This window comes from Ranitomeya variabilis, chromosome 5 (genome assembly GCF_051348905.1).
Source record: "Ranitomeya variabilis isolate aRanVar5 chromosome 5, aRanVar5.hap1, whole genome shotgun sequence".
Classification (NCBI taxonomy): Eukaryota; Metazoa; Chordata; class Amphibia; order Anura; family Dendrobatidae; genus Ranitomeya; species Ranitomeya variabilis.
In genome coordinates, this window is record NC_135236.1 from 209,193,631 (window position 1) to 209,207,413 (window position 13,783).

General features: G+C 41.8%; 1 protein-coding gene across 1 annotated transcript; it reads left to right on the top strand.

The window, feature by feature from the left end:
* Nucleotides 1-4,558: 4,558 nt before the first annotated feature.
* Nucleotides 4,559-6,024, top strand: LOC143773548 (posterior protein-like). Its single transcript, XM_077260957.1, has one exon. The coding sequence runs from the start codon at nucleotides 4,565-4,567 to the stop codon at nucleotides 5,957-5,959; it is 1,395 nt and encodes a 464-aa protein (XP_077117072.1). The 5' UTR covers nucleotides 4,559-4,564; the 3' UTR covers nucleotides 5,960-6,024.
* Nucleotides 6,025-13,783: the final 7,759 nt, after the last annotated feature.

Consider the following 13,783-nt stretch of genomic DNA (forward strand, 5'->3'; position numbering starts at 1 on the left):
GGCACCTGTCACCTGTTATTCCAGCCCAGGATGCTTGGACGACATCCCACCATTTTTTGCCATTTGTTAGCTTTGCCTCAGAAACTGCATTTTTGTAGTCACCCCTCAAGAGTTCTATCGGTTTAAGGTCCAAGCATTGGGCTGGCCACTCCAGAACCTAACATTTTCTTGTTGAAACACCCATTTCAAGAGCATATCCTCTTCAGCGTAAGGCATCATGACCTCTTCAAGTATTTTAATATACACAAACCAGTCCATGATCCCTGGTATGTGGTAAATAGGTCTGGCACCATAGTAAGAGAAACATGCCCATATCATGATGCTTGCAACACCATGCTTCACTGTCTTCAGAGTGTACTGTGGCTTGAATGCAGAGTTTGGGGGTCGTCTGATGAACTGTCTGTGGCCCTTGAAAGTAAAATTGTTCTTTTTCGGTCCATCAGTCCACAAAAAGTTTCTCCATTACTCTTTAGGCCAATTGATGTGTTCTCTGGCAAATTGTATCCACTTAAGTACATGTCTGTTTTTTTGTTTTTTTTTACTTAAGGCCGGGTCACACTTGCGAGTGAAATGTGAGAAACTCGTGCGAGTCTCTCACATCAATACCCATCACAAACGCCGGCACTCAGGACCGGAGTGTGCGGCTGTATGTATTTCTATGCAGTTGTGTTATGGAAATTTGGTTTGGATAAATCTATCCCTGTGTGTGTTGCAGCCGTTCCCAATAAGACTGAGTATTTTGAGCGCTCATCAAGAATGGACTGTACACCATTGTGACAGAAAACATTCCATCAATACTGATGATTTATTGTACATACATGGATTTATAATTGCATATAGAAAGGAGGTGGTTAGGGTTGGTTAGTTAATTACCATATTGTCTAGCTCCTCTGTTATTGGTTATCTAAATATATATGGAATATTGTGGTTAATGCACATATGAATGCTGATTAAGCAACTAAAATGTAGCTGTCACATTTATCCTGCTATTCAGCAGGATTCTTAGACATTAGTTCAAGACATCTGGCCTAAGTTCCGGTTTTTGGGTGTCTGGAAAATACCGAGGAACCATCTGGCCTAGCTCATGTGGTCAAGTTGAGCAATTGATTATAAACTAGCTGAGTATATATATATATTTGCGTTTATATGATTATAAAGGAGTATACATGCAAGTGAGCTCTACATGATATATATATTTCTATCACAGTTGAACGCTCCATTCCCGAGTGCTGGCGGCAGTGCCAGGTATTGATGCGAGAGACTCAAGCGAGTTTCTCGCATTGCACTCACGAGTGAGACCCCGGCCTAACAGTGGGACTTTGCGGGGACTTCTTGCTAAGAGATTCGCTTCATTTAGGCGTCTTCTGTCACAGTACTCACAGGTAACTTGAGACTGTCTTTGATCATCCTGGAGATGATCATTGGCTGAGCCTTTGCCTTTCTCGCTATTCTTCCATCCATTCGAATGGTAGTCTTCCTTCCATTTTCTTCCACGTCTCTCTGGTTTGCTTTCCATTTTAATGCATTAGAGATCATTTTAGCTGAACAGCCTTTCATTACTTGAACTTCTTTATAAGTTTTACCCTCTTCAATCAACTTTTTAATCAAAGTATGCAGTTCTGAAAAAGGTCTCGAATGACCCAAATTTCTCAGGCTATCAAGGAGAAATGCAGGTACAACATGTCCTGTCCTCCCCTCTGAATAAGGGCCACCTGATTCACATCTGTTTCTTCGCAGAATAATTGACCTCACTATTTGAACACGCCCTTCAATTAACCCCTTCCCAACCTGTGACGCCACGTAGGCGTCATGAAAGTCGGTGCCAATCCGACCTGTGACGCCTATGTGTCGTCATGGAGGGATCGCGTCCCTGCAGATCGGGTGAAAGGGTTAACTCCAATTTCACCCAATCTGCAGGGACAGGGGGAGTGGTACTTTAGCCCAGGGGGGTGGCTTTGCCCCCACGTGGCTACGATCGCTCTGATTGGCTGTTGAAAGTGCAACAGCCAGTCAGAGCAATTTGTAATATTTCACCTATGAAAAGTAGTGAAATATTACAATCCAGCCATGGCCGATGCTGCAATATCACCGGCCATGGCTGGAAACCCTGATCTGCTCCCCCCCCACTGCCAACGATCTCCTCCCCAGTCCTCTTTCCTGTGCTCCGCTTCCCTCCGTCCGCCTGTCCGCTCCTCCGTCCTCCTGTCCGCTCCCCCGTGCTCTGATCCCCCCCTCATACTTACCGAGCCTCCCGGTGTCTGTCCGTCTGTTCCATGGGCGCCGTCATCCAAAATGGCGGGCGCATGCGCAGTGCGCCCGCCGAATCTGCCAGCCGGCAGATTCGTTCCATGTTCATTTTGATCACTGTGATAAAACCGTATTCTGGTCCTCTGCGGATTTTTCCGCAGCGGATTTGATAAATCCGCAGTGCAAAACCACTGCGGATTTATTGCGGATTTACTGCGGTTTTTCTGCGGATTTCACTGCGGTTTTACAACTGCGGTTTTCTATAGGAGCAGCTGTAAAACCGCTGCGGAATCTGCAGAAAGTGACATGCTGCGGAATGTAAACCGCTGCGTTTCCGCGCAGTTTTTTCTGCAGCATGTGCACAGCGTTTTTTGTTTCCCATAGGTTTACATTGAACGGTAAACTCATGGGAAACTGCTGCGGACCTGCAGCTGCGGAAACGCTGCGGATCCGCAGCATGTGCACATACCCTTAGAATTAGGCTATGTGCACCCGCTGCGGATTCGTAGCAGTTTTCCATCAGGTTTACAGTACCATGTAAACCTATGGAAAACCAAATTCGCTGTGCCCATGGTGCAGAAAATACTGTGCGGATTCCACAGCATTTTACACCTGTTCCTCAATAGAAATCCGCAGGTGAAATCCGCAGAAAAAACACTCAATCCGCGGTAAACCTGCAGGTAAAATGCAGTGCCTTTTACCTGCGGATTTTTAAAAAATGCTGCGGAAAAATCTCACACGAATCCGCAATGTGGGCACATAGACTTCGGGTTAGGGTTGGAATTAGAGTTAGGGTTGGATTTAGGGCTAGGGTTGGAAATAGGGTTAAGATTAGTGTTGGAGACAACATGAACAATGCACGTATCATAGAAATCACTGAGATATATTGAATTATGAGATAAACCAGATACAAGACTGTGTAAAACGTATTTTGCAGTCAGGCCTGTGTTCTTTTGTGTGATGTCCCTTGTTTTAGTGATAAGGCAGAGGTTCATCTACATACTGAATGAATATTGGCCCTAAAGCCTAATGGAGGATATAGGTGTACACTGTGAAAATCTTGAATGAATAGCCTCTGTCCTGTTTGTGACCCATCATTATCTACATATGTACACAACTCCTGTGGGTTTCCATTATAAGCCAGTGGTCCTGAGATAGACATCCTGTCTTCGGCCTATGGATATGTATATTGATATACAATGCCTGTGGTGTTTGGGTGATAAACCATTGTTCTTTGAATGGACATGTTGGAGCCAGCCCAAATTGAGTTTAACCTGTCCTACACAAGAACTTTCTTCCCAAGTATGAGGATGCCATCTGCAAGAAGGTGATGATTACTGCAGCCAATGACAGTGTTCACATTGCCAGAAGACGATTGGACATTTGCCACAGAAGATACCAGAAGCAAGGGTGGAGTCATGGCTTGTATGTGGGTGTGGATGTGTATTGGTTTAATATATATGTAAGGATCAGTTATGATCCTCTCTCCTTCCCACATCCCAGTTTCCTCTACCCTCTCCCATTACCTTTTCCCTTTAATTTACCCTTGTCCCTTAGTTAGACTTCCCTTATGTATGTCATTGTAAATACCCTGTTTGTAATAAACCCCCTTTTAAAGATCCAGTAGTTCTTGTTAATTAGTATTAACTGGCACCCCAAAACTCAGCAGATTCTACATTTGGCACCCCCAGACGGGACTGTGATTAAATTCCACAGAGAATCCGCAAGAAATTAATCTGCTTTATTTCACATTTGGAAAAAGTGTGGAATCCAAAGAATCGAGGAGTCTGGATCTTGATTTAAAAGAAATATTGGTGAGTAAAGAATTTCCTTGAAGATTATTTTGTGTGCTTGTGTATATTGTGTTGTATTGACAGTTTGTTGTTGAATGCATTTAGCAAAAGAGAAATATCTTTTGTAGATAGGACAGTATTTTAGATCAGAATTGGATCTGTGTTTTCTAAGTGTAGTAGTATTGGAGCAAAGAGTTTAGACTTTTGGGAAGATTGTAGTGTAAGGTCTAGTTTTTAGTTCTTTTCACTTTGTAATTTTGTTTTGTAAAGTATTTGCAGTTTGTTGCTGAAAATGGAGTTTGTGGAAAAGTTTGTGATGAAGTATGCCTCTGCTGTTTACCATGTCAGTGTCGATAAATCTTTGGAAGACCAGTACAATGACTTGATAGCCCAATGTAAAATCTTTAATAATAAGTTGAATAGTAAAGTGCTGAGCAAGAATTTGAAAAAGGAAAAGTTAAGCAATGAAATCTGTGTTGCTGAAGATGAAAGAGTTGGCTGAATTAAAAGAAGCAAGTTATTTGATGCAAAAGATACAAGTCAAGGAGGATATAGACAAAATTAGTGATTCTGTTATTGGAATTTCTGATAAAACAGCTAGTAAAATACATGGTTTGCAATCAGATGTAAATGAATTAGCTGTGAGAAATAGACAGTTGGAGGAACAATTGAAGGAGTGTAGACTGAGCCTCACTTCACATGCTGCTCAGGTTTATTCTTTAGAACTGAAAAATAGTCAAATGGAGAAGTTAATTGCAACACTGGAGGGTCAACTGGATAAAGCTAATTGTCAATTGCATAACAAAGAGCAATGTATACAGTCACTTGCGTCAGAGAAATGCAGCACTGAGACAGTCAATGTATGTACTCTTTCTAATGAGGGTACAATGGATGCCAGATATAGATCTCCATTGATTGATAATTCTCCATTGCTCACTATTTCTGAGAAGCTTCATCTGTGTCAACTTCTTGGTAAATTTGAGTCACATATTTCTCCAGTCATTCTGTCCAATAGATTTGAACATGTTGTCCAACAGTATAATCTGAACAATAAAAATGCTTGGTCTCTATTACAAGTTTGGCTTCCAGGGCCAATTGCAGGGCAACTAAAAACAGAACAAATGGGTGATGGTTGTAATGGTGCAGAGATAAGAAGGAAGGAATTACAACGCATCATAGGTGGACGAGACATTAGAGGTGAAAATGCCCTAGCAATGACCAGATTCAGGCGATATGATGATCCGTTGCTCTTTTGTAATAATTATCTGTCCCTATATAGGACTGTTTACAACTGTCTGGAAATGTCTCAGGATGATGCTAATTTCCTATGTTCAATGGCAAATCATTGCAATGTAGATTACGCCACAAGAATGACTCTAAGGAATACTAGCTCCTATGAAAACTTTGTGAATATACTTAGGGACTGGTGTAATGAGTCTAAAGAGCAATATGAACCGTCGGAAAATGTATCTGCTGTATACAGACCCAGGAGGCAAGGATATGTTAGGTATTGTTATAAATGTGGTCAACCAGGACACATTAAACGGTATTGTAATACACCTAACATGTACCCAGAAAGAAAAAGTCATTTGTTGCACCAAGAAATTGATAGTGTAGAAACTGAAGAGGAAAGTATCTCCTACAACACAGAGTTCATAGAGACATGTGAGGAGATAGGTAATGTAGAAACTGACCCTGATACAAATGCACCAAAACCAGAAACATTGCGGAGCCCAAATGACAAAAGTAAGACAGGAAAACGCCAGATGTCACATAATAAACAACAAAAGGAAGGTGCTAATATCCCTATGGTCGATCCATGGGTATCTCTACCATTCTGGTTATTTTGGAGTTGGTCACAAATTGCCCTACCGCTGTTGCTAAACTGCCCAGCACCATTTGCCAATATGGTTAGGTAAACATAGAGGGACTTTGGCTGCCATGTTAGATGTGAATCAATTAGGATATGGATAATGGACGGGATAAAGTTATGTTTTGTGTATGGTTTGAATTTGTCTTCTAACTATGTCTGTGTTTCTTTTTAGACTGGAGACCATGTATCACGTGATATTAAAGCAAGGAGATTAACCAATGTGTTTTGTTCAACAGGCCATATACAGCACTGTATCCATAAATGAAACAGGCTATTTCTCTGTAATAATTAACTACATGAATGCATTCATAAGGCCAAATTTAAATCCACGTGGTTTAGACAATGAGCTCAAAGTTAAAGGTTTAAGTAATTGTTTGCAAACAATTAAACGAAGTAGTCGTCCCATTGTGATGACTGTGTATTGTATTTACCTAATGCATGATTGTTTGTTGTGTATGTATGTTCTTTATCTTGTTTCACAGGTAATAGTCTTCAATCAGCACCTGAAGTTGGATGGTTAATTTACATGATAGTGCCAACTAGTGTAAAGCTGAGGTTTCTATATGAAATCTGCAGATCCAGCCTTGACCACTTTGTTCATCTTTAGTACTCATGAGACAGATATAAAGTTGAGTTGCCCTAATTGTTTTATGTTTGTCTGTTTTATGTCGGCCTGTGCAATGCATTGAATCACAGTATTATTATTTTTTCTTTTAAATATTCTTGCTGCTCAGAATTTTTTTTTTACATCCAGAATCATTATTTTGAAAATTTTCTTACCTCACGTTTAAATTCTATTTTTTGGTTTTTTTCTATCCCTTTCTTTTTGTTTGATACCAAGATTTGGTATCAAAGGGGCGTAAGTGTAACAATTACCATGCAATACCATAAATGCAATGGTGTTCAAATTTTTGTAATTAAGATTTTATATTTTGGAATTTATTTATTTTTACACGTTTGATATTTATTTATTTTTTTTATTCTTGTAAAAGAAACAATATATAGATTACAACTGCTAAGAATCTGATACTGCTCTTGTTCTTTATTTCCAGGATCTATGATGGAGCATAAATTTGCATCCTGGATGAGCTATGATTTGATGGCAATTTGATTCATAAACAAGTTTTATGGAACATCTTCTTGACATGGATTAACCTGTATCTAAAAACTCGTGAAAGGCCATGTTTAACCGGGCATTGGATACCCCTCATATACTGATACCATGTGCAGCAGCAGAGTCTACATTGGCAGCATGAGTCGCATGTGATATATTGTTGTAAACTATTCATGTTCTGAATTTATTAGATATATTCAAAGCACAAGGGGATTATCTAAAAGTATGACTAGCAAACATCATGATCAAAATGAATTAAAGGAGGTTACCCATCTATTGGAAAACAATGCTAAGGGTTATTGGTGGGGGGTAATATTTTGTCATTCAAATGCAGCAAACGGCATTCTGAATTATTTAATCCATCTGATTTTTTGTACTATTCATTATTTTTCTAATTTTTCCCTGCTACTTCTGATTTTTTGTACTACTCATTATTTTTCTAATTTTGTCCCTGCTGTAAAATATACATGTGCTATATAACCTGTTACTTATATAAGACGATTCAGGTGTTAAATGTGAATGAACAAACCGCTGTTAAAATTGCATCATGGGAGACAAAATGTACAAAGTCCCATTGAGTTAGAGGAAATTGTAGTATCTGAGAACTGTGACAGAAGAGGGCACAGTAGGAAAGACTGTATGATTCCAGAATGAAACAAAATAGGAAAATCCTAGTGGGAATAGAAATCAAGCTATAACAAAGTAAATTTTTTTTGAGTGAATGTTGACAGATTGTGAAGTGAATGTGTCAAGACTCCTTGCCCTAAGAAGAATTGACTACAGTGGTGAAGAGGATTATGGAATGGTAGACTCTTACAAGTTATGTGTCATTCAGACACAAAGGGGCGTATGTTGGAGACAACATGAACAATGCACGTATCATAGAAATCACTGAGATATATTGAATTATGAGATAAACCAGATACAAGACTGTGTAAAACGTATTTTGCAGTCAGGCCTGTGTTCTTTTGTGTGATGTCCCTTGTTTTAGTGATAAGGCAGAGGTTCATCTACATACTGAATGAATATTGGCCCTAAAGCCTAATGGAGGATATAGGTGTACACTGTGAAAATCTTGAATGAATAGCCTCTGTCCTGTTTGTGACCCATCATTATCTACATATGTACACAACTCCTGTGGGTTTCCATTATAAGCCAGTGGTCCTGAGATAGACATCCTGTCTTCGGCCTATGGATATGTATATTGATATACAATGCCTGTGGTGTTTGGGTGATAAACCATTGTTCTTTGAATGGACATGTTGGAGCCAGCCCAAATTGAGTTTAACCTGTCCTACACAAGAACTTTCTTCCCAAGTATGAGGATGCCATCTGCAAGAAGGTGATGATTACTGCAGCCAATGACAGTGTTCACATTGCCAGAAGACGATTGGACATTTGCCACAGAAGATACCAGAAGCAAGGGTGGAGTCATGGCTTATATGTGGGTGTGGATGTGTATTGGTTTAATATATATGTAAGGATCAGTTATGATCCTCTCTCCTTCCCACATCCCAGTTTCCTCTACCCTCTCCCATTTCCTTTTCCCTTTAATTTACCCTTGTCCCTTAGTTAGACTTCCCTTATGTATGTCATTGTAAATACCCTGTTTGTAATAAACCCCCTTTTAAAGATCCAGTAGTTCTTGTTAATTAGTATTAACTGGCACCCCAAAACTCAGCAGATTCTACAATTAGGCTTGTGGTTAGGGTTATGGTTAGGGGTGTGTTGGGGTTAGGGTTGGGTTAGGGTTGGGAATAGGGTTAGGGGTGTGTTGAGGTTAGGGTTGTGGTTAGGGGTGTGTTGGGGTTAGGGTTGTGATTAGGGTTATGGCTAGAGTTGGGATTAGGGTGTGTTTTGGTTAGTGTTGGAGTTAGAATTGAGGGGTTTCCACTGTTTAGGCACATCAGGGGTCTCCAAACGCAACATGGCGCCACCATTCATTCCAGCCAATCTTGCGTTCAAAAAGTCATATGGTGCTCCCTCCCTTCCGAGCCCCGACGTGCGCCCAAACAGTGGTTTACCCCCACATATGGGGTACCAGCATACTCAGGACAAACTGGGCAACAACTATTGGGGTCCAATTTCTCCTGTTACCCTTGCGAAAATAAAAAATTGCTTGCTAAAACATCATTTTTGAGGAAAGAAAAATAATTTTTTATTTTCACGGCTCTGCGTTGTAAACTTCTGTGAAGCACTTGGGGGTTCAAAGTGCACACCACACATCTAGATAAGTTCCTTGGGGGGTCTAGTTTCCAAAATGGGGTCACTTGTGGGGGGTTTCTACTGTTTAGGCACATCAGGGGCTCTGCAAACGCAACGTGACGCCCGCAGACCATTCCATCAAAGTCTGCATTTCAAAACGTCACTACTTCCCTTCCGAGCCCCGACGTGTGCCCAAACAGTGGTTCCCCCCCACGTATGGGGTATCAGCGTACTCAGGACAAACTGGACAACAACTTTTGGGGTCCAGTTTCCCTTGTGAAAATAAAAAATAGCGGACTAAAAAATCATTTTTGAGGAAAAAAAAACGGCTCTGCGTTATAAACTTCTGTGAAGCACTTGGGGGTTTAAAGTGGTCACCGCACATCTAGATTAGTTCAATGGGAGGTCGTTTCCAAAATGGGGTCACATGTCGGGGAGCTCCAATGTTTAGGTACACAGGGGCTCTCCAAACGAGACATGGTGTCCGCTTGGAGCTAATTTTTCATTCAAAAAGTCAAATGGCGCTCCTTCCCTTCCGAGCCCTGCCATGTGCCCAAACAGTGGTTTAATGGATCCTAAAATTTATTGGGCAATTTCTCCTGAGTACACTGATGCCTCACATGTGGGGACATGTGAGGCATCAGTGTACTCAGGAGAAATTGCCCAATAAATTTTAGGATCCATTTTATCCTGTTGCTCATGCGGAAATGAGCAAATTGAGGCTAAAAGAAATTTTTTGCGAAAAAAAAAGTACTTTTTCATTTTTCCGGATCAATTTGTGAAGCACCTGGGGGTTCAAAGTGCTCACTATGCATCTAGATAAGCTCCTTGGGGGGTCTAGTTTCCAAAATGGGGTCACATGTGGGGGAGCTCCAATGTTTAGGCACACAGGGGCTTTAAAAAATGCGATATGGTGTCCGCTAACGATTGGAGCTAATTTTTCATTCAAAAGTCAAATGGCGCTCCTTCCCTTCCGACCCTGCCGTGTGCAAACAGTGGTTTACCCCCACATATGAGGTATCGGTGTACTCAGGAGAAATTGCCCAACACATTTTAGGATCCATTTTATCCTTTTGCCCATGTGGAAATGAACAAATTGAGGCTAAACTAAATTTTTTTGTGAAAAAAAAAGTACTTTTTCATTTTTACGAATCAATTTGTGAAGAACCTGGGGGTTCAAAGTGCTCACTATGCATCTAGATAAGTTCCTTGGGGGGTCTAGTTTCCAAAATGGGGTCACTTGTGGGGGAGCTCCAATGTTTACGCACACAGGGGCTCTCCAAACGCGACATGGTGTCTGCTAAAGATTGGAGCCAATTTTTCATTGAAAAAGTCAAATGGCGCTCCTTCCCTTCCGAGCCCTGTCGTGCGCCCAAACAGTGGTATCGGCGTACTTAGGCCAAATTGTACAATAACTTTTGGGGTCCAGTTTCTCTTTTTACCCTTGTTTCTAAAAATCATTTTTGTGACTGAAAAGTTAAATGTTCATTTTTTCCTTCCATGTTGCTTCTGCTGCTGTGAAGCACCTGCAAGGTTAATAAACTTCTTGAATGTGGTTTTGAGCACCTTGAGGGGTGCAGTTTTTAGAATGGTGTCACTTTTGGGTATTTTCAGCCATATAGATCCCTCAAACTGACTTCAAATGTGAGGTGGTCCCTAAAAAAAATGGTTTTGTAAATTTCGTTGTAAAAATGAGAAATCGCTGGTCAAATTTTAACCCTTAACTAGGGTTGAGCGAAATGGATCGGTCAATTTCATAAGTCGCCGACTTTCGGCAAAGTCGGGTTTCGTGAAACCCGAGCTGATCCCAGCGTGGCATCGGCCATGCGGTACACGATCTTCGCGCCAAAGTCGTGTTTCGTATGACGCTTTAACCGCCATTTTTTCAGCCAATGAAGGAGTGTGGGCAGCGTGATGACATAGGTCTCGTCTTGCTTTCTGCGGCGTCACAGGGGGTGGGGGTATAAACGCCATCTTACCGCTTTGGATATAGCGATTTACACAGTCCGAGGGAGAGGGAGGGGGAGGAGGAGGAGGAGAAGAAGAAAACCCCATTGACTTGCATTGGGTTTCGGTCGGCCCCCCGACTTTTCACAATAATCGGCCGATTTCACACGATCCGACTTTTGAGAAAGTCGGGTTTCACGAAACCCGACTCGATCCTAAAAAAGTAAAAGTCGCTCAACCCTACCCTTAACTTCCTAGCAAAAAAAAAATTTTGTTTCCAAAATTGTGCTGATGTAAAGTAGACATGTGGGTAATGTTATTTATTAACTATTTTGTGTCACATAACTCTCTCGTTTAATAGAATAAAAATTCAAAATTTGAAAATTGCGAAATTTTCAACATTTTTGCCAAATTTCCATTTTTTTCACACATAAACGCAAACATTATCGACCTAAATTTGCCACTGACGTGAAGCCCAATATGTCACGAAAAAACAATCTCAGAACCGCTAGGATCCGTTGAAGCGTTCCTGAGTTATTACCTCATAAAGGGACACTGGTCAGAATTGCAAAAAACGGCCAGGTCATTAAAGGGAACCTATCACCCCGTTTTTTAAAAATTAGATAAAAATAGTGTGAAATAGGGGCAGAGCTGGGCTTTACATTAGTGCCTTTTTGGTGCCTTTACACCGCCGTTAGGCTGCCGAAATACCTTTGTGAAGTGGCCGTTTTGTCCTGTCACTCAAGTTGGTCAGGTCGGATGGGCGTGGTCACAGCGCGGTTTCTCCCCCAGATCAGGCTCATCATTACGTTGGTGGCGTAGTGGTGTGCGCATGTCCAAAGAGAAGATCCACGGCCCAGGAGATTCAAAACAGCGCGGTCTTCGCTATTCGCCGTTTACCGGTGGGCGCGGCCATCTTTCCTGTGGCTGCGCGTGCGCAGATGGAGCGCTCTGCTGCCCGGGGCTTCAGGAAAATGGCCGCCGCGATCTCCATCTGCGCACGCGCGCAATCCCGCGGCCATTTTCCTGAAGCCCCGGGCAGCAGAGCGCTCCATCTGCGCACGCGCAGCCACAGGAAAGATGGCCGCGCCCACCGGTAAACGGCGAATAGCGTAGACCGCGCTGTTTTGAATCTCCTGGGCAGTGGATCTTCTCTTTGGACATGCGCACACCACTACGCCACCAACATAATGATGAGCCTGATCTGGGGGAGAAACAGTGCTGTGACCACGCCCATCCGACCTGACCAACTTGAGTGACAGGACAAAACGGCCACTTCACAAAGGTATTTCGGCAGCCTAACGGGGGTGTAAAGGCACCAAAAAAGCACTAATGTAAAGCCCAGCTCTGCCCCTATTTCACACTATTTTTATCTAATCTTTAAAAAACGGGGTGATAGGTTCCCTTTAAGGTCAAAATAGGCTGGGTCATGAAGGGGTTAATTATTCTAATACACAGACTCAAAAACATGCAGATCATGAATGCTGAGTGTTGGTTTTCCTAGAATCTACTGCACCAACTGGTAAATTGTTTGACATGTGTCAATATACTTTATACCAAAAACAGTGATTAATCATCTGGTTAGTTATAATGGACTGCTATTTTTTTTGAACACTACTGTAGGTCAGATGGAAAAGAGGATATGAGCGGATCTGAAAACAGGGACCATTTATTCTGGTATCTTTAATCTGTGGTCAAAGATCCGACAAATAGAACTCTTAAAAGGTTATAGAAGCCTCTAAGAGCTCATGACCACTCACTGCCAGGTAAAATAATTGAGTGAGACAGGTGCCCCTGTTCTTAGAATTAGACAAATGGACCCTGATAAAGCCAGAATGAATAAAACAAACAGGATTTATCCTATGCCAGCAAGAAAATTTGGAGCAAGGCTACTTTAACTGCTCGAGGGCTTCTCAATGCAATGTCTAATGAAGGAAAAGACTCACGCTGGTGGTTAAGGATTTGAACTTGTCTTGTGGATTCACCAAACTGAGAGGTCTCTGTTGGTAGGTCCGACTTTTCCCTACGAAATAGTCAAGAGTTCTGACTGGTCGACTTGCACGGTACACCCAAATGAGGGAATTCTGTTTGTTCATCTGACCCACTGTGTAAAGTGTACTGTCCTGTCTAGATTGCTTATTATGAGCAATTTAAGAGCAGGTGCTGTTGATGATACTAGTTGAATGTTTATAGGTGTCAGAGGACATCTGAAGTGAAGAGGATTTGCCCTGGATTCCAGGATCTAGCTCCTCCAGACAAAGCAATGCTCTGGGAGGCCATGTGGGTGACAAAGGCAAAAGGACTGTCTATCCAAGTACCCGAGCACCAACTATGTCAGGCAATAAGATTCTGCCAACCAGACGAGAGAGGATACAGCTCTACCACTGTAGACTGTTATCTTTGTCAACAGTGATGTAAAAAGAGTGGCCAAGGTGAGGGTAAGAACAATGCAGGAAAAAAATTAATAGGTAAAAACATGTCAGGATCCAAGAAGGTAGAGGAAGAGCTGACTTTTTTTTCTGGTTGGTGCTACGACGGTGTTAACTTCCTGGTGGCAGCAGACTCCGCCAAAAGGTTTCCTGTGTACAAGGAGACAAGAGAAAA

Bases quoted from the DNA above. Each gene is read 5' to 3' on its own strand.
- LOC143773548 (XM_077260957.1), top strand. From the start codon at position 4,565: ATGCAAAAGATACAAGTCAAGGAGGATATAGACAAAATTAGTGATTCT.